This window comes from Ranitomeya imitator, chromosome 5, assembly GCF_032444005.1.
Source record: "Ranitomeya imitator isolate aRanImi1 chromosome 5, aRanImi1.pri, whole genome shotgun sequence".
In the NCBI taxonomy this organism is placed as follows: Eukaryota; Metazoa; Chordata; class Amphibia; order Anura; family Dendrobatidae; genus Ranitomeya; species Ranitomeya imitator.
In genome coordinates this window covers 599,515,524-599,538,062 of record NC_091286.1, presented here as the reverse complement: position 1 = coordinate 599,538,062, position 22,539 = coordinate 599,515,524, and the positions used below count along the sequence as shown (strand labels likewise).

The window sequence follows — 22,539 nt, the reverse complement described above, 5'->3', positions numbered from 1 at the left end:
TAATAAAATTATGCTAATCACACTATGATCATATTCTGGCCAGACTGTGATTAGAGGGTGATCTGATTTTTTCAGATGAAGAGAAGATGGGGAAAAAAAATTCTCCATCTTCTCCATTCTTTCAGTCCATAAAAATAGGACTGCACTCAGGTGTCATACGATTTTTTCAATCGATCCACAGACTTGCATGGCTGAATGCGATCTGACTTACAAATTGTGCATACTGCGATTTTTTTCCCCGGACATAATTGATTCTAGAAAAAAATCAGATATGTGCACTGCCCCATAGAATAACATTGGTTCAATTGTGAACTGATGTTTTGTCATATCGCACTCTGACCAAAAATATGGTTGTCTGCACCTGTCCTGCCCTAAAGCTTAAGGGTACCATCACACAGTGGCATTTTGATCGCTACGACGGCACGATTCGTGACGTTCCAGCGATATATCCGTGACGTTCCAGCGATCTCGCTGAGTCTGACACGCTCCTGCGATCAGGGACCCCGCTGAGAATCGTATGTCGTAGCAGATCGTCTGAAACTTTCTTTCGTCGTCTAGTGTCCCGCTGTGGCGGCATGATCGCATGGTGTAACAAAGGTGTGCACGATATTGTATACGATGTGCGCATAGTAACCAACGGCTTCTACATCGCACATACGTCATGAAATTATCGCTCCAGCGTCGTACATTGCAAAGTGTGACAGCAGTCTACGACGCTGGAGCGATATTGTTACGATGCTGGAGCGTCACGGATCGTGCCGTCGTAGCGATCAAAATGCCACTGTGTGACGTTACCCTAAGAGATGTAAATGGATTTGTGGGAATTATTGAAATGAACTTATATTCTCTAGCATCTGCTTTTTTGTATAGTGAATAGGATAAAGATAGATAGATAGATGATAGATAGATAGATAGATAGATAGATAGATAGATAGATAGATAGAAGTTCTTCTCACAAAATTAGAATATCATCAAAAAGTTAATTTATTGCAGTTCTTCAATACAAAAAGTGAAACTCATATATTATATGGAGTCATGATTGTGGAGCATTCATGCTTCACCTTTGTGTTTGATCGTATCTATGAACTTTGGGCAACACAGACTCCGCAAACCACCATATTCACAAGGCTCTCATAGAGATCTATTGAAAAGTGACCTCCATGAAACATTGGAGCTGCCAGCAGGTACAATGCAATGGTTTTCACTAATGTTATGGGAATGTGCACATTGTAGATTCACGTATATAAGCACATAAGGAAACAAGGAGGAAAGAAACCCATATGAAACAAGCCAGAATATGTGAACAAGCTTAGATTCCTCATAGTACCCAGCTTTACACCCCTTTGACATTCTCTCCAGCCACTTCATCTAGTCACCTGGAATTGCTTCCAATGAGCAGGTTACAGGTATGTCGCGTCAAGAGTTCTATTGTGGCATCACAGGCCTTCAGAAAGCCTTTCCGGCCATCACGTATGTTTTACAGAGAGTATTTTTCTACACAGCTCCATACAGTACTGAGCGATATTCTACAACTTTTCTAAGCCAGAATATGGCAAAAATAACACAACTAAGTAATGAGAAAAATCTGTCCATCTTTACTTTATGATATGACGGTCCGCCAATTAGGAACATTTCTAGACATTTCTAGAACCTTCAAGGTTTCCTCAAGTGCATTCAGGAAAACCATCAATTGCTTTGAAAAAATTATCTCTCAAGAAGACCAAGATTTACCCTGCTGCAGAGGGTAAGTTTATCAGCCTCAGAAAACACAAAATGACTGCACCTCAGATAACAGCCCTCATAAAAGAAAAACAGACATCAAGTAGCAAAAACATCTCAACATCAACTGTCCAGGGAAAACTGCAAGGTCTTCATGTTCATATGCTGCAAAGAAGCCACTGCTAAGTCGAGGACCACAAACAAGAAAATATTTTCTTGGGTCAAGAAACACAAGGACTATACATTCAATTGGTGGAAATCTATGCTGTGGTCTGAAGAGTCAAAATGTGAGCATTTTGGTACCAATTGCCATGCCTTTGTGACACGCTGAATTGGTGAGCAGATGGTTTTTACTTTTTTCATGTGTGGTGTCCACCGGAAAACATGTAGGGGGGTGTGTGGTTGTGTAGGGGAGCTTTGCTGGTGACACTGTTGGTAATTTATTCCAAATTGAAGGCACAATTACCCAGCATGGCTACCACAGCATTCTGTAATGACATGCCATCCTTTCTGAACACACTGGGACCATCAATTGTATTGTATCAGGGAATGCCCCAAAACATGTTTCCAGGACCAAAAGGGAGAGGGAAGGCGGACTTTGTCATATGACTTGCCCTCCACAGTCATCCGACCTCAACTGAACTGATATCTTTTGGTAAACGTTCGATGCAATGTGAAAATAAAGCAGACAATAAGTGCACAGCATCTCTGGGAATGCCTTCAAAACTGTTGGGAAGCCATTCCAGGTGATGACCTGATGAAATGGCTTGAGAGAATGCCAAAGGGGTGTAGAGCTGTTACTACAGTAAAAAGGGTGTACTTTGTGAAATCATTAACACAAATTCTGTTTTTTTTTTCACATGTGCTTCTTTACTCCTTGTTTCCATATGTGTTCCTTCGTGGTTTTGCTATCTTCAGTTTGAATCTACAATGTGCACGTTCCAACCACAGATAGAGCACCTCTGTGAAAATCCAAAGTCAGAATGATTCCCAAAACAGTATGAAAAAGTAAGTGGAAATATAATAGGAAGGGTCACGCTAAAGTTTGTATTCCACTTCAAATTAATTTTGCAGTATTTTCTGAAATGTAATATTACTGTATGTCTGTAAGGCAAAAATAATAATAAAAAAAAAATCTCCAGTTGAAAAGTTTAATAAAAGAAAAGCAGTGTCTACATTTAATTTCAGTTTCTTAAATTACAGATCATTGCTAAAGCGTAGGCAGCAGAGGTCATCCATTCATGTCAATACTGTGAGCCACCATCTCCAGCCACCCCTTCCATGCATTATTACCACTAGTCCCTCCTCGCTCTCTTTCAGTGTTTCACATCAGATGATCAATACTGTGAAACTAAATAACACTTGAAGCATTAACATCCCAAACTGAGGGAAGAAGGGAAGTTTCAACAAGTAAATGCCCTTCAGTTCAATGAACTCTACATGACCTGGATGGATACGGCCATTATCTTCCATTACTCTGCTCTTTTCTTAGCAGCTCTATTTCTGGATTTTTACATTTTAATTTATTTTTTCCTTTAGTATTTTACAGTCCACTCTTTTCAAGTGTTCTACTTGTAAGGGGCCAACTCATGACTTGTTCGGCATCTATACTTTAGGAACTGTCCTTCTGTCTCCACTGGGCCAGGTGGGTTCACATATTTATGACATAAGGTCCCGACTCAAAGTGTAACACCCGGAGACTGGCAGGCTTCCTAACCTAAGCCTACCACCTCACATATGCCTATAACGCAGTTAGTCAAGGTCAGGAGAATTGCCAATATAGCCAGGCATTATGATCCAAGCACAGATAATATATCATGGACTCATGAACCTGGCCTAACAATTGTCTACTTTCTCCTCTACAATGTGGTTTTCATACCTTAAAAATACTACTCCAAAATCGATGCCGTAAGCCAGAGAGAAGGGGACAACCCAACAAACTAAAAATTAGAGACTCATGGCCCACCAGGACATCCTTCATCTATATGAACATCATGGAGGGCATAGCATGACTTGGGACCCTCCTACATGTGTCCTTCTTCACATTTCCTCCTGGTATGACAAATCTTAAGATGTCGGCCTCAAGATGATCAGATTTGAAAACAAAATTATCAATTTACACACACATATAGTATAACCATCTCCCAAGAGAATATCATGAAATTGATATACAGTATGTCAGGATTAAGGAATTAATGGAGTCTAAACTACTCAAGTTCATTTACAATTTTCAAAAATGTTTGAATGATAGTAAACCCTAATTTTTGGGAGCTTGATTCAAGAAAATCCAGCAAAATGGTAGCTATTTTGTTGGAATCAAATTGGCAAGAAAGGTGTCTCAAAAATAAGATATCTGTTCTGATGTCATAATGTGTGTCTCTCCACAAGGGGTGTTGTACAACTTGAGGTCATAAAGTTCATCAAAGTCTTAACGTACATCAAAGGAGAGTGAAGAAGAGACCAGAGCGGCAGCGAGTGCCTTATGGAGGTGTACTAGCATGCTATGGCAGGTTAGGGGAGAAGTGTGCATAATATTAAATTGCATTTAAGGCTACGTTCACATTAGCGTTTTGCGGGGCTGCGTCGGGCGCAGCCGCGGCGACGCATGCGTCATGTGCCCCTATATTTAACATGGGGGCGCATGGACATGCGTTGTCGTGCGTTTTGTGACGCATGCGTCTTTTTTGGCGCAAGCGTCATGGCGCACAGGACGCAGCAAGTTGCATTTTTTTTGCATCCAAAATCATGCCAAAAAAGGACGCATGCGTCACAAAATGATGCGTTTTGCATGCATTCTTGTTTGCATTGTGCGTTGCGTCGCTGACGCAGCACCGCACAACGCAAATGTGAACATAGCCTAACCTCTTCCTAGGTCATCTGTTTTTATGCTGTGGGTTTAGAGATCCCACAACATAATGAATGTCTTTACGTCTGTGGAGATCAGAGCTTATTCTATTTGCAAAGAATAAATTTGGTGCAAACTGAATTTCAGAGTCGAACTCAAGCGAATCTGCCAAATTAAAATTTTGCCAAATTTGCTCATTTCTGCTCAGGATATGTTGAGCCAAGATGAAGGGTAAGAAAGGACACGCATCTATCTGAGCCATTCTATGGGTTACAACAAGCTTTTTTCTGAAAATCCTCATTTATTGTACATGCAATGTGTGCCATAGTAATGGAGACTAAATGATCCACAAAACTGTTATATAGGCCGTATAACAACTGTATCTGGTAGATAAGATCCCACGCTCTCCCTCTGGTCAAAGAGACATCGCATAGCAACCCAAAAAAAGCAGCAAAGAATGAACAAGCAATAACTCACTGCTATTAATAGTGGATGTAAAGTCAGGATCTTCCTTGGTTTACTGTCAGTTCTGAAACAGACGGCCATGAAGTAACTATAAAGTCTCCAGCAACTTAGATTATCCGTCTGATAGACTGTAATGGAAGAGTGTCTCCAGTGGCCAATCATCCCGGAAAGTGGCTACTTCTTCGTACAACACCATAGAAACCGAGGGCTTCTCCGACACGGCAGTACCCTAGTTTTATCCAGATTGAATTGTATTATAGCAATGGCCGCACAGTCTGCAGAGCTTTTAGTGTGGAGATTATTTTCATTTTAATGCATGTAAATGTACCTTCCATATTCATAGATAAATATTGAAATAGATAGATAGATAGATAGATAGATAGAAGATAGATAGATGATAGATAGATAGATAGATAGATAGATAGATAGATAGATAGATAGATAGATAGATAGATAGATAGATAGATAGATAGATATTAATAAAAATAGGAACAGCACACAGTTCTTTTACTTATCTTCGGGTGCAAGGCCCCCAGGCAACCTGTCCATGGATTGTGCAGAGTATATAAAATTCAAAAAAGCCTGCTTTTTTGAATTTTAGATAGATAGATAGATAGATAGATAGATACCATAGATAGATAGATAATAGATGATAGATAAATAGATAATAGATGATAGATAGATACATAGATAGATATATAGATAGATAATAGATAGATAGATAGATAGATAGATAGATAGATAGATAGATAGATAGATAGATAGGTAGATAGATACCATAGATAGATAGATAATAGATAGATAGATAGATAGATAGATAGATAATAGATAGATAGATAGATAGATAGATAGATAGATAGATACCATAGATAGATAGATAGATAATAGATAGATAGATAGATAGATAGATAGGTAGATAGATAGATACCATAGATAGATAGATAATAGATAGATAGATAGATAGATAGATAGATAGATAGATAGATAGATAGATAGATACCATAGATAGATAGATAGATAGATAGATAGATAGATAGATAGATAGATAGATAGATAGATAATAAATAGATAGATAGATAATAGATAGATCGATAGATAGATAATAGATTAGATAGATTAGATAGATTAGATAGATAATAGATAGATAGATAATAGATAGATAGATAGATAGAAGATAGATAGATAGATAATAAATAGATAGATAGATAATAGATAGATCGATAGATAGATAATAGATTAGATAGATTAGATAGATAATAGATAGATAGAAAGATAGATAGATAGATAGATAGATAGATAGATAATTAGATAGATAGATAATTAGATAGATAGATAGATACCATAGATAGATAGATGATAGATAGATAGATAGATAGATAATAAATAGATAGATAGATAATAGATAGATCGATAGATAGATAATAGATTAGATAGATTAGATAGATAATAGATAGATAGATAATAGATAGATAGATAGATAATTAGATAGATAGATAATTAGATAGATTAACTAGTGTAGACTTTTTATTACCACTTTTCCCATATAAAAGCTCACGTCTTGTACACTTGCTGCAGTTATTTTAACCCCTGAGTTTCCCTATTGGTGATGCTGGAACATTAGGGAGACAGAAGTATAAACACAAGGATAAATAGTCTTTTCCAAGCAGTAAAGACTCTCCCATTGTTTCACACTTTCATTAGTAACAATCTCCCCGTCCAGTAAACAGAATAATGAATGATAATTGCATACCCACTAGTTGTGTAATCATCATCATGGCGCCTCTGGTTCTTTCCTCCTGTTTGCTGTCAGTCTTTGGAGCCGGACATGTGTGCAGACCACGTGTGGGGTGGGAGCCATAATGAGCGCTAATCGTACTAATATCAATAGCAATAAATCGAATGTTTCCAGATTTAAAAGTTTCTGGGAAATGTATCCAGCATACTCCAAGGGGTGGTCTGGGGGTTAGACATGGACAGCTATGGGAGAGACCCCCAGTGCACAGGTAGTGTATGGGCTCTTTCTGGGATAAAATCAGACCATTTTTTTAATCCCAGAACCCACATTTAAAAAATCTTATGCACAAGAAAGTCTAATTAAGCCGAGCATTCTGTGTAGGATATTTCTGGGAAAATAGGAAGGATTTGCCTATTTCCTCAAAAAGTGCCCGTTATGGTCCGGAGCGACATCTCTAATCCCAGACATCCGATTTAAAGTTATAAATGTCTTAATTTCACAACTTCAAGCACTGAGAGACGGTGGCGGGTGCTGGAGTTAGTCGCCAAGCACATCTATTCTGTCTCCACCTTATTACTCTGACCCCTCATTATGGGCTGGACTCCATGAATTATGTGCAGATCTACGGACAGTTGCTGGAGCAGGTAAATGTTAATTGGCCAGTCTTCTGCAATATGAATATGATACTGAGAAAGCAGTTATTTGACTGAATGTTCCAGGGAACACTCTGAAAATGACAAAGTCATTGCGCGGTATGTGGAAAACGCGTCTATAGATTGCATTTACAGCAAATATTAAAAGTCACATTCCTCCATAAGGACAATTGTATCCATTCACCATGTTACAGAATATGTCATCCTCACTGTATAAGTACTGAATCGAAATAACGCTAAAGAAGTTGAATGAGAGTACAAAAAATGAAAAAAAAAAAACATGCCATCTTTGCTCCAGAAAAAGCGCCACTCTGGTCCAGTGGCTGTGTCTGGTATTGCAGATCAGCCAATTAAAATGAAGAGCGGCGCTGATTCTACAAGAAAGGGGCTATGCTTTAATATTCGCATAAACCCCTTAAATCACACTGAAAAGGGTCCAGATTTTTTAATAATGAGAACCTCACATACAAACTACACGGACATAGAGTCTCGAATACATTGTGCCATTCCCATTCTTCAAAAAAAATTGAATTTGAGACAATGTGCTGTTTATATCCGACAAGATCCTCGGGAGGGGGGGCAGAAAGAATTATTGGCATTATCGACGGTCACTGGATTTATAAGGACTTCAGTGGGGTTCAGTATTATCCAAAGTGTGTTCTTCGCACCCAACGGGTTGTCTCAAGGATCTTATTATCTATTTGTTCCAGTTATTTATTTTATTTATCAGCGCCTCTTAATTTATCAGGTAGATCGTCATCAGGATTATAAATTATCGCGAGAACAATCAGGGACACACACACGGTTGTCTGATGACAGTCTCATTAATGCTGTGCGATGTCCCTCTGTTATGAGGTTATTAATCATAAAACAATGCTAACATATCGATGAGTAAACGCCCCAGGATCTGCTGATGCCGGCTAGATCTCGTGTTCCCACCAAACTGAGGTCCTACTAATAATAAATTGTAATCTGTCCTTGAGATATACTGTATTTTTCTTCTAGGGGAAATAAATGTCTTCTGCCTCCAAACCAGATGATGACTTTCTCCTAGATACAAATGATGGACTCGGAATATCACAAAGTAGCAGAAAGAATTTTTTTGCCCAGTTCTTTCACAACTCCCATCTTTTTAGGATCTGTCTATCCTGAACACTTTACCTGCTTTCTCTACAGCCTGCTTTCTCTAAGACTATAGGCTAGCCCTGTATAAATGATGGGATCCTAACCTGCTGCTCATCCATTCAGTGATTACCAGACCACTGGGGTTATCCAGGACTTTTTTCTCTATGGGCAGGCAGCTGCACACGGACAGCTACTACTGACGATTTTCCTGCTTCCTGTGACATCACGTCGGCAGAGCAGTTCCTTCTCTTTTGCTCTGCTCTGTCACTGGAGCATCACTGCTGACATCCTTATCCTGGTGACTGACAAGCTGGATACACAATGCCTAACTGCAAGAAAAAACAGACAGGTAGTCGGCAACTAACTGGCGATAAGTGCTTAGCCTCAGTAGAAAAAAATGTCCCCGATAACCCCTTTAAGTTAGAGTCCGTCAGTTCGGTGGCTTTCCACAGTAAGGGTATGTGCACACGTCAAATCCGGAGAATTCTGGCAGAAAATCGCTTTTTTTTTCCGCGCGGATTTTTCGCGTTTTTTGCGCGTTTTTTGCGCTGATTTTTTGCGGTAAAAAACGCATCCATCTGAACAAAAAATCCGGAATGCATTCTAAATGATAGGATGCATATTTTTAGCGTTTTTGATGCGGAATTATAGCGTTTTTATAGCGAAATTCCGCAAAAAAAAAAACGCTAAAAATCAGGACGTGTGCACATACCCTAAATGCTTAGGAAGAGCTTAATGTTTGCTGGAGATTATTTTGTTGTAAAGTGCACAGTCACGCTTATCTGAAGTGAAGGTGTCATCACTTGAAGTTTCAGAGCTTTTATCGGACTGAGACTGAAAGGCGACTCTTTCCTTTCAGAATGTTTCAGCCAGACCTAAGAGTTCTAATGAGGATCATCAGCTGAATTTCTATTACTGCGGAAAAATCAAGATTAAGAAAATCAATTGTAAAAAAATGAAATATTCTTTAACTCTGCCCACTAATTAAAGGGTATATTCAGGACATTCCTGGACAAAATGAACAGGTAGGTATATGCACAACGGACCTAATCTCCACCCGACATAGACCGCTCCTGCTTCTGATGACATCACGTCGACAGGGTAGCCGTTTCTCTTCCCTCTGCTCTTTTGATGGGGTGTCACGTCAGACGTCATGCTGATTGACAGCCAGCCCCCATTGCCTAACAGCAGGAAGCTTGCTGTTAATGAGCATTATGCTGACAATCACACGCCATCAACAGAGCAGTGTGGTAGAAAAGCAGCTGCTCTGGTGACACAGAACAGCTGAATTGCTGGCAGGAGTGGTCGGTGACTGCTCTGTGCTAGTGCAAAGTGGAACAGGCAGGTGGTCAGCAACTACCTGGCTGTTAGTTTTTAAGCCCTTAGTAAAAAAATAAAATAAAAAAATCCTGGATTAACTCCTTAAGGGGATTCAGCCATGAGAGTAATTCTTGCCAAGTTATTGCGAGTTCAGAACTTGCCTTACAAAACTGTTCTTTGAACTTGTTTGCTTTTCTACATCAAGCCTTATTCTGAGCCTGAAACCTGATGAATCAATATAGTGACACAAGCTGGGCCACCATCTGGCAGAGCCCTCCCTGTGTTACACTGCGGTGGTCCAGTACTATCACATGTTGGTTTTATAACTAATATTAATTGCTTGGTGTATCACATATAGCATCAAAAGCGTAATCAATTACATTTTCAAGTAAGTCACCTAATGCCTATATATGTTGGCATTTTTCATTGTTCCACTGACATGGGTGGATTACCCACTATGGGCAGTGCCATATGTACTTTATCAATTGAAGGTCTTGGCTAAGCACGTTTATTTTTTATTCTTTCTCGTACACTTTGCACTATGCCTAGCCAACACATGTTTGGACATCTTTTAATATGGGATCTCATTAACTTCCCTCACTCATGTTGTGGGCTCTAATTTTACAGGTCCCCCGTAGGCGTTGTTCCCACATGTTATGCAAATTCCACTAGGAAATTTCAATTGTCGTCTATTGATTAATGCATCTACTATGGAAACCAGATGAGTTTCTTCGAGGACCACATGCCATGAATCTGCTCCATCAGAGGTTGCTAGATGATAAGATCCTACTGGAGAACATACGGTATTGTAAAGGGTTCTAGTATTAGTCATCTGCAGGGACATTCGTTCTGCACCATGTCTCTTCATATGTTCTATGTCATTAACCTATTCCTCTTTTGTACTATAATATGCATTTATGTTCCTACAAAATGGTTTATTTCCAGAAATTAGCTGTCTTCTGGTCAACTACAATTATGAATGTGTCTTTTGAGGGTTCCATAAAGATTCGGTACATTCTGGTATCTGGTAGAAAAATATTTTTCTATCCACTGGCTAACACGGTACCAAGATATATTTCTTTCCTGTATCTTTTGAGGGTGGAATTTTTGGACCTTTTTCTGTTGTACATTGTATTTATATTTATCCCCTTTCACTGCAAAGCTTAGTTTTAATTCTTCAGTAGGAAGTTCTTCCAATTCTATTAATGCTACCTGCTTCATCTTCTCTGAGTAGGTACCAACTACCAACTCTTGATATTTACCAAGGAGACTGTACCTGTCCTACTACAGCCATTGCTGACTTACTAGTGGGTTCCTCCGTATTGAGGAGGTTCATTTTCCAACATAGTGAATTAAGTAAATCCCTAATTGGGAATGGAAAAATACAGTATGGCACAGATTTAGCAGATACCGTAGTGGGGAATAAGTACATATCCAGCAGTTAGATAAATTATGTTATTCAGTTATTATCCCATGATATTAATAAACTTATTGTCTCAATCTTTTGTCATTTCCTAAGATATGCTGGCAAATTGGCTTAACATTACACCCATGATAAGTCACTGGCTGCCATTTTGCCATTTTTTTGAAACCGTAAAGAGCCTTTAAAAGGCTAAAAAAATGTAAAAAAATGTATACACAACTCACCTCTCCAAACATTCAGCTCTCGCCGACACCCGTCCGGTCCTTGCCACATATTTTGAACCCCGCCAAGAGTGCATGAATCTGAGGGCATCTAACACTTGACTGAGACTTCCAACTCTGATGAAGCCCTAGATGGTTCTGCACATGCGCGCGTAAGGTTATGGCGCATGTCGTACCGTGATGCTTTTGTGATTATCTGTGCACTTCCACAGAATCTTCCTGGGCCTCATCAGAGTTGAAGGTCCCTGATCAGTGTAGGCGGCCCTGGGATGTCAGCGTGCGCGGCGGGTCTCAGAAGATGAGGACCAGACAGGTGGCAGTGAAGAGTGGGCTGACCACAAAGGTGAGTATAAGCATTTTTCCAATTTTTTACATATTCCGTTGATTTTTTGGAAATATGAATGCAGATTTACTAATCCAGCCTAATATCCAGATAGTTTTAAACTAGGCAACAAGTTATCATGGCAATTTTCTGGATTCAAAAAGTTGCAAGGTTTTCTTACATGCTGCTTTTGTGAAAATAAATGTGTCCTTTTTTGATATTTTATGTAGTTTTTACCACTTTTGAAAGTGTTTGTAAGGCCGCATTCAGGTGTTGGTGATTTTTAATGTGTGCAAAAAAATGGTCTGAGTTTCATCAGTGTTTGATCCGTGTATCAGTTTTTACCATCAGTGATTTTAACAAATGAAAAAACTGAATAAATGAATGACAAAGCTTCTGTTATCCATTACAACACACGGACAGCACATGGACTACACACTGATGACAATGTGCGCTGCCAGGAGTTTTACGGCCTCATAGACTTGTATTGGTAATTTTGATCCGAGCAAAAACAGGACATGTGTCTGTGATTTTTCTGTGGACACGAGGTTTGCAAAAAAAAAAACAACCCACTGATATTTGAATAGAACCATAGACTTTAATGGGTATGTGTTGCCTGTATGAGTGAATATCAAGGATAGAACATGTATGTGAAAAATGGATGTCTGATTGAGGCCTAAATGTGGGAAAGGTTAGATATGCAAGAGAGTTGCAAGCCAGATTTATGGATTGTGACTTATTAAAAAAATGTAAAAAAAAAAAAAAGCTAACTCACCCAGGTGGGAAGTGGTATAAAAATTGGAATAACAGGGTTACATAGAAATATTATATCTAAAAATGTGCCAAATATATCAAAGATCATGCAGCACCTGGATAAATTTGGTGCAAAAACGCAAACAAAACCACATGCTAATCTGACCTTCAAAAGTCCCGCTTGATAAATTCCTGCCTTAGGCTAAAGTCACACCAGCGTATTTTTTCACATCCAAGAGAATCGTGGCGATTATGCAAATCACACTCTGATCAAACTCTAATTAGAGTGTCAGCATAGTGTGATCCGATTTTCTCGGAAGAGAAGATGAAAAAAAAACTCTCCATCTTCTCTATTCTGTCACTCCATGGAAACAGAACCGCGCTCAGATGTCAGCAGAGTGCAATCTGATGTTTTCCACGGATTCATTGACTTTCATGGCCAAGAGCGATCCGATAATCGAATCAAACTGTAACTATTTCCTATCGGTCTGAGTAACATTGGTCCGAGTGCGATATTTTGTGCGATTACATTCAGACTAAAAATATGGTCATCTGCACCTGCCCTTAGAATCAATGGTCTGAAAATGCACCAGTGGCTCATGCCGGATGATAAATATGCCTCCTTAGATGCTTTTATTCTTTTTGACGCCGTTTATTGGTTGGGTTATTTTGCACCAATATTTTGCTCCAAAATTTCGGCAAACATTGTCAGATTTTAAGCCGCAGCCTCCCACTAATTACAGTTTTGGTGCAAAATGAGATAAAATTCCGGCACATTTTACTTAATAAATCATCCTCAATGGCTCTTGCCAAGATAAAGGCATCCATCCATTCATCCATGAAATCCGCGTCCTGCAGGCCTCCTTCCCGAGCTCTATGAGGCCAGAACCTTGGTCTGATCATGTAGTAGTGGACGAACCACAACTAGCACATTGCAAACTCTAATCTACTGCATCGGGCGACTTCAGCCCTGCTCCGTCTGTACCTGTGCACTGCAATCCCACGGGCACTCCAGCACGTTTACGGAGGAGTGATGCAAACCTTTCCATGGTCCTTAATAACATACAGTATCAGATTGATATATACAGGAACCGTCTGCAGACAGAAAGCAGCACTTGTGGAAATTGTGATTAGCTCATGGATCTATTCTTTAACCCTTCCCTATAGATTCCCTATCAGTAAATGGAATTGCACAGATCGGAAAGCTTTTCTTCTAGGGGACACTTGGTTGATGTGGAGCAGGACAGCGTGAGGTAAAAATACAGAAATACCGCAATGTAAAGTATCGCACTAAGGATATAATTGACTAGTGTGACCCAATACCCCATCATTGTCTGTATGCCACACATCCAGATATTTCCATCCTTCCCTCCCTATAAATCTCCCAGTCCTCTTCTTCTCGGAGCTCCTGGTAGACAGTTCAATGCACGGTCAGATAAAGCCCACACCGGACTGGCAGCGCCGTCATATGTCTCTTCCACCCGTCTCTAGCCGGTCACATTCATCGGACTTATTAATAATACATACCACAGGGGGACAATAAAAGTTTCCTCTTTGTCCCGTCTAGATGAAATCATACAAAGCCAACCCAGTGTCCACCACAAGGATTGAAAGGCGGCTTCACGTCCTATCAAGCTGGGCATATGTAAATGTATGCACATAATATCCATGTGTGGTAAATCACGGTCAGAATATTTAGGTAAAAGGATAAAATATTCCCCAAAGTCTGCACGATAGACCCCACTATTCATTATGACACTATAGTGGTCTGTAGGCACAACTCTTATCTCACAGCCACATGGACTATGGACAGCCTGGAGCAAACAGCTGGAGAAACGCTGAGCTTCTGGAAGACCGTAATGCCAGCACGCCGAACACTCGTCTGCACCTACAAACAGTTAGTGTAGGTTATCATCTCTAACCATGGAGCCTGGCTGGCTGAACCACTCTACAAGCCCAACATTATGCAGAAAGGGTCCATTCCTGCTAATTCTTTCATTAGCAGGTGTTTCTCAAATGCATGGACCACTGGCTGGATCACTGTAGCCCTTTTTAAAGAAACAAAGCAAGAATACGTCTCCCATTTCATGCTGAGGAGTATGATTTAAAAAAAAAATCATTGTAGGGTAATAGTGACCACTAAGAGATTGCATGTGGCCACTACAATGGTAGAGAAGACCACTAAGAGAGTAGATATAATTTATAAGAGGGTACACATGATTAATTAGCGAGTAGATATGGCCACTAAGAGAGCACATATGACCAGTGAGAGAGTACATAGGACCAGTAAGAGAGTACATAGGACCAGTGAGAGAGTACATAGGACCAGTAAGAGAGTACATATGACCAGTAAGAGAGTACATATGACCAGTATGAGAGTACATATGACCACTAGGACAGTACATAGGACCAGTAAGATATTACACATGACCAGTGAGAGAGTACATATGACCAGTAAGAGAGTACATATGACCAGTAAGAGAGTACATATGACCAGTATGAGAGTACATATGACCAGTATGAGAGTACATATGACCACTAGGACAGTACATAGGACCAGTAAGATATTACACAGGACCAGTAAGAGAGTACATAGGACCAGTAAGAGAGTACATATGACCAGTAAGATAATACATATGACCAGTAAGAGAGTACACATGACCAGTAAGAGAGTACATATGACCAGTATGAGAGTACATATGACCACTAGGACAGTACATATGACCAGTAAGAAAGTACATATGACCAGTATGAAAGTACAAGTGACCACTAAGATAGGACAGATGACAACTAAGAGAGTATTTATGGCCACTAAGTGATTACAAATGACCAGTAAGAGAGTGCATAAGACCAGTATGATAGTACAAACGGCAACTAAGAGAGTACATATGACCAGTAAGAGAGTACATATGAACGCTAAGAGAGTAGAAATAATTAATAAGAGGGTACACATGGCCAATATTTCTGTACATATGGCCACTAAGAGAAGACACATATCCACTAAGAAATTAAATGGCCATTAAGAGAGTAGATATAAATAATAAGAGGGTAAGTACATATGACCACTACGAAATTACATATGGTCACTGACTACACATGACCACTAAGAGAGTAGGTATAACTAATAAGGGAGGACACATGGCCACTAAAAATATATGTGGCTAGTAACAGAGTACATATGGCTAACAAGAGTTTACACATGGAGCTCTCAGTCATTGTTGTGAAGCGCTAACATGGGTCATGGTCAAGGATCATGATGATGACCCTTAAGCCACACTCCTCTATGTCTTCTAAAGTAACTAAGAGTTATCAGTGATGGATAGATAGATAGATAGATAGATAGATAGATAGATAGATAGATAGATAGATAGATAGATAGATAGATAGATAGATAGATAATAGATGATAGCAGATGAGGTGTACCAGGTAGAATTCTATCCATCACTGTTAAGTTGGTACCCAGTAAAGTCAAGAAAGATATTTGACAGCCCCCTACCTTCATTTGATGGGTATGTCCTCAAAGCCTGGGAATAGAATAGGGTGCAAAGAGTGACCAAGACAGGATAAATCCACCAGAAAGACATATCGAGGGTATGTGCAGAACAAGCAAAGTTACAGAGCTACAGAGGAAGCAAGAGAGAGAGAGAGGGAGGAGGGCTGAGATACCGAGCAGTAAGGAGGGCAGGCATCAAAGCACAGCTTGGATGGGAATTCTGTTCCCATAACCCCTCCCTGTGTATTATCCTCCTATTGTATTAAGGCTGCTTGTATTTTATGGCTGAGCAGAGAGTCAGTGTGAAGAATCCTTCAATGGAGCTGGTATATTGTGCCCATTACACAGCAATATTGCTAATTCTGACGACTAACATGTGGACCTTATGTAGATCCCTCAGATCAGCACATGTTCTTCTGGGATGTCTATTATGCAGCACGGATGTGTGGACCCTGACATCTGACCGTATGCATATAACGCACTGCTGGGGATACACACTGTATATACCATGAGTAGGGTGCAGTATCTGTCTACAGCTCCAGCATACTATCATCATCATGTCTGATATTACATAGGTGTGTGCAGAATCGCAGCTCCTCAGCACCACATGACTGCCAGATACTATCAAGAGGCAGACAGCAGTACTCTTTAACCCTATGTTTGCACTTGCAGTCTATCTTGGCCATAAAAAAGTATGAAAATGGGTCAAAATACAGAGCAGATTTATGTACATTTGCTGATATACTTTTGAGATTTTCTTTTTGAGAACTAATAAGTATGAGAATGAGCATGTATAAACGAAAAGGCAGCAACGCAGGGTGGTGTGACTGATGCACGTACCACAAGGCTCCCAAATTGAGTGTTGCTTGTTGCGGGAAAAAACAATCACAAAATGCCAACATTTTTAATTGGTAAATTGGAAAACCATAATAGATATTAAAAGGAATTTTCCGGGCTCAAGTGAAATTTCTGCATGCACTTTTATGTGACTACATATTGCCAATTCACAATGGTGTTCAATGTTCATACTTTCAAGATTCCCCTCTGTTTTCACTGTAGAGATAAATGGTACTCCCTGGTTAGGAGTTAATCTGCTCAAGTAGGGTTCCAACTCGTTACCAAGTAAGGAACTTTACACTCAAATTACAGTGAATAAAATAAATTATTTTAATGACAATCTAAATAGTTAACGTTTCGGTTCTAATGTTGGACCTTCATCAGAACTGATTGCCTTAAATTATTTTCTTCGCTGCAAGGATACAATTTGCATAGTTCTGGTCACATGTGGGTTGGATTCTCATCTCCTTATCTCAAAGAACATTGAATAAGAATCTGGTTACCACTTGATCACCTAGTTTTACTGTAAATAGCAGAGAATCCTGACAGTGTGCACATTGCAAAATGGCCCAATTCGGACACATATAGTGAGCACAGATATTTCTCTTAAGCTCAGAAAACCATTACGAGAACAACTCCTTCTCTTTCCCCACGCATTCCTGCGATGTTGGCACTCATGGTCCCGGGCTATCGTGCAATTGTATGACACATCGTGCCAGGCTCCCAATCAGCGCTGGCGTCTCTATCTCCACCTTCTGTCGAATTGAACATAAAGAGGAAATCAGAGATCAGCTGCAGCCTGGACTTCCTCTTCACGTCAATACATATGAAGGTGGGGACAGTGACTCCAGAACTGATTGGGGCCGTTGTTTCCATACCATTCAACCACACGAGAGAGAGCCCTGGGACCACAAGTTCCGACACCGCAGGAACCATGCCAGCATGGAAGGAGAGTATAGGCTTTTTTATTTTATCAGAGCCAAGAGTGGGGAATGAGAAGAGTTGTCCTAGTAGTGGTCAACCCCTTTAAACTATAAATTATATTAGTCTACAGCACAGAATACAAATAGGAAAACATTAGCAGCAGGAGTTTGTATGTTCTCCCTGTTAATGTCAGATTTCAGCCAGCTTCCAACACAATCAGCTGTACAGAGGAAAGCTCAGCAGGAAGTGCAACCAGCTGCCAACACAGCTCAGCTATGCTGTGCTGACTCTCTAATCAGCTGCGCAGAGGACAGGCCATCTGAGAGAGTAATTGCAGAAAGAAGCTTTGCATCTCAGAGAGTAGCCAGTTTCCAACATAGCTCAACTGTGTCAGTATTCAAATCAGCTATGAAAAAAGACGACTGAGGGGCGATCTAATAACCATGTATAAGTATATAAGGGGACAATACAAATATCTCGCTGAGGATCTGTTTATACCAAGGAAGGTGACGGGCACAAGGGGGCATTCTTTGCGTCTGGAGGAGAGAAGGTTTTTCCACCAACATAGAAGAGGATTCTTTACTGTTAGGGCAGTGAGAATCTGGAATTGCTTGCCTGAGGAGGTGGTGATGGCGAACTCAGTCGAGGGGTTCAAGAGAGGCCTGGATGTCTTCCTGGAGCAGAACAATATTGTATCATACAATTATTAGGTTCTGTAGAAGGACGTAGATCTGGGGATTTATTATGATGGAATATAGGCTGAACTGGATGGACAAATGTCTTTTTTCGGCCTTACTAACTATGTTACTATGTTACTATGCATAAATCAAAGCTTGGTTGTATAATTGCAGCCAGGTATGTTTTAAACTTCTGTCCAGAATAATTTAAAGATCCACTCAACCAGAGGCTGCACATGCTCACATTTTGATCTCAGGAGACGAGATCTTGATGCCAAGATCTCAATCTGCGCATGTGTGGCACCCCAAGAGTTTGGGTACCACAGTAGTGCTGCCTTCCTCTCGGGAAGGGTAGTGCTATGCCTGGAAACGAGAGGGATTCGTTTGGCAGGTAAATCACACACACAACACATTCTAACTCCAGGCCAGAAGCGGGAGCTCAAAACCCTGTTTTGGGAGAATTCCCTGATATCCATCCTGGTCTGGAGGAGGAGCTAGTTTAGTCTGGAGCAGACAGTGAAGGGAAAGGAGCAGAGGAGGGATTAGGAGCTCAGGGAGGTTGCGAGTGGGCCTCCTGTGAGCCAGAGCACAGAAACCGGGCACCGGGAGCCCGAGGACGTGGGAAACTATAAGTCACACGACAGACCCGGAGGGCTTAGGATTATACATAAACTGCCCGTTCAACACCTGTGATACAGCAGTATTCTGTAGCCTGGAGTCACCGTGCAGAGACCCCAGAAGGAACGGCTCAAAGCTGCCTTCCATACAGGTACTGTCCCAGGACAGGGAGGAATGAGGACCTTGTGAGGACACTTCAGGTAGCAAGGGACTAATAGTGAGAGCAAAGTGGAAGGCTCCCGACCTGACCTGCAAAGGGGATTTTCACTTGTTTCTGGGCTGCCTGGACTCCTTCTGTACCTGTTGCCTGTACCCTCGATTGTGGCCTGCTCCCAACAGTAAACCAGGTAAAGACTGCAACCCTGAGTCCTCTGTTATTTACCGGCAACACATCATCCCTGCCATGCACCTTGGGAGCCCTGGAGATCCAGCTTCACCTGTGGGAAGCACCACCATCTAGCCACCATACCATCACCCCAGAGGACCCCTTTAAGTGGTGTTGGTCCCCACTGACCGAACACCGAAGGTGGCGTCACGAAAATAAACTTTCACAATTCCCCTTAAAAGACCGTTCTCCTTTAAGTGAGCACCCAGGGCACGGACAGGGTGGCAGCCACCGTGACATTCCCTTTAAGAGTGACCAGACTCGGTGCCAAGTACCCCAGGCTTTGGCGGGTGACACACATGCACCACCTCTGAAGGCCATTTTCTCAGAGTTCACCACATTAATAGCATAAAAATGTGGGGACTCCGGGCTTTCACAAAATGTCGGTTGAGCTCTTGAACCACCGAGCACCGCCGAACACCCCCTCCTATCAACCAGGGACTTGCAGCATCGCTGTGTGTCGGCACAAAATCAGTTTTGCAGAGATCTCAGCTTCCTACACAATCAGCTGTGCAGACGAGCGCTCAGCTTCAGAACGCAGCCATCTTCTAACACAGCTGTTAAGGGCACATCTGGTGGGGTGGAGGCGCCAAGCCGCAGGTCAAGGTGGACAACACGAAGCAAAAGGCAATGGCACATCGGAGAAGACTCGCTGGAAGGCAGGTGGAAAAGTGGAGAATGAGAAAGGCAGACAAGAGGAGCAGAAGACACAGAGCGAGGAGTGACACACACAGGAACTGAAGATGAGTAGATAGTCCAGGAATCGCACCAGTTAAAGAATGTCAACTAGCACATAGGGTAGTTTGTTTTGCTTACAGCAGACGAAGGGTTAATCAGTAAATAATACATAGCTGCTGACAGCAGAGAAGAAGAGGCAACTTATTTCTACAGAAGATGCACCCCAATGCAGAGTGTGTGAAGTATGAACAGGTCCAGATAACAGTTCATGATGCTTACAGCAGAAGAGCAGTTGCAGGGGAACCTTTCACCCTGGAAAATACTACTTTTCTACAAATATAGGATTAATCTGCAGGTAAGCAACATTTCACTGCTGCACGGACTCCTTACTAAAGTGCAGCAACCGTGAGAAAATGAATTGATTTCCTCTGAGAGCCGCCGGCTATAGTCACTGCTCATAGCACCACTCACTGTACTGTCCACTACGCTGTGAGCGGCAGCTGTAAGCACATCCCCGACTCTTTGATTGGCAGCTTGCTCTGCAGGTCACCTTTGCAGCCGAAGCTGTCAATTAAAGTGCCGGGGTTGTGTTTTCACAGTATACTGAGAGGTGCTATGAGGGGTGACTGTAGCCATTCTGCAGCCGTATATTGCAATAAATAATAAAATATGGAAATCACCATTACTTACCTGTTGTATGCAAGCCACTCCAACATCGATCACACGATCATATACTTTACCTGCAAACATCATAACTGAGGCTGCGGCAGTCTTGTGAATAATGTGCAATGCACAATACCAACAGATTTAGAAAAACGACTAATCTATTCATAGATTAATACATTGATAATAAAGTAAAAGATATGAGAAAGAAAGAGAGAAAGAAAGAAAGAAAGAAAGAAAGAAAGAAAGAAAGAAAGAAAGAAAGAAAGAAAGAAAGAAAGAAAGAAAGAAAGATCTGAGGCAGCATGTCCTTATATCTAAAAACTATAAATAATAATAAAACTTTGAAAAATATTTATTCCATGTTCAATGTGCACAACTCTAGCCAAAACGTTAAAAATGTTTTAAATAATTTATGGAAATGTTAGAACTGTGTCCTAAAGAATTTCAATACTATAACAAAAATATGGGAGCTGCTAGCTGCAGCACCACCAGCACTGCTTTCACTATTCATCCTGTCAGTAGTAGGACCACATGCAGGTAATACGCCTCCTTTGCCTCTGGCAAGCATTTTTGTGGGGAGGAAGCAGAGTGAATAATGAAATATATGTCTGTATGTCACCTCACTTATCTTACACACAGCAGGATGGTGTTACCTCTGACAGCGACACTATCAGCATGAGTTATTGTTCTATTCAGTTCAACTTTTCCATCACCATAACACTATCTGTTGTAATTAACACAATTTCAATTCCATCATCACACCTGCTTCTGTTCTGCCCATTAGTTCCCTAACCCTCAGCATTCCGGGGGGGAGGGATAAGGAACATGCCTCACCAGAACAACTTCTTCCAGTTGATTTATCAAAAGAGATAAACGTTTAGACAGCCTTTGTGGTCTCATGACAAGCGGGCTGAGGAGATAGAAAGTAAATTTTAAATTCTAAGTTATTTTGCTGACTCTGTGTCGTGGTGATGGAAGCGCTGCCAGTGGTAGTAGCACTCTGAGCTAGGGAAAATCTTTTGGCTTGAGATCCTTGCCTCCCGCCTAATTCCCTCCATTTTCTTCACAGAAGAAACTGTGAGCCAAGTCAATAATAATAATAATTCTGATGATGATTTGGAACTAAATGAGGGTACGGAGGGTGTGACGTCTTCAAAGTTAGAGAATGTTTGAGTCGGCATTAAAGGAAATATATCACCCCATGGGATGTTTATAACCTATTAATATGAGCATTCAGATGATAGCATGGTCACACTAGTCATACCTGTATGCCCATATCTTTGGTCTTGTTGAGAAATCGTTTTTATTCCTGTATGCTAATGATTTCTTTTAGGCTCTGGGGCGTGCAGGGCCTGGAAGAAAACTGCATTCAGTCTTCATCCCCTCCCATCAGCGTCACAGTGCCCTATGACGTGTATAGGTACCATGCCCTGCAATAACGCAATTATACGTACCTTATCTGTCCTTTTATAGACATGGTCTTCATTTTTGTTCTGCACATGCACCCGTGAGTTACTGTGCGTCACAGTCAGGAGATGCGACAGACGCAGTAGCGGTTGAACAGAGAGAGGTAAGTATCACAAGTACCAGGGCCCTGAGCAATCAGGGGGACCCACTCATGAGCGTTGGCACTGGCACTGGCCCAGGCATCGGGCCCCCATAACGCGCAGGTGTCTCTGA

General features: G+C 41.1%; 1 protein-coding gene across 3 annotated transcripts in view; it reads right to left on the bottom strand.

Annotated features, from left to right (window-relative positions):
* The window catches only part of LOC138638573 (ephrin type-A receptor 3-like), a 523,615-nt gene extending 507,174 nt beyond the window's left edge, over positions 1-16,441 (bottom strand). For 2 of the 3 annotated variants that reach the window (XM_069727971.1, XM_069727970.1), the window contains exon 1: positions 16,078-16,441. In XM_069727971.1, coding sequence (XP_069584072.1) covers positions 16,078-16,165 — 88 coding nt within the window. In that variant the 5' untranslated portion in view covers positions 16,166-16,441. The remainder of the gene's footprint in view (positions 1-16,077) is intronic. The other variant, XM_069727969.1, reaches the window with a different exon arrangement.
* Between the last annotated feature and the right edge of the window lie 6,098 nt (positions 16,442-22,539).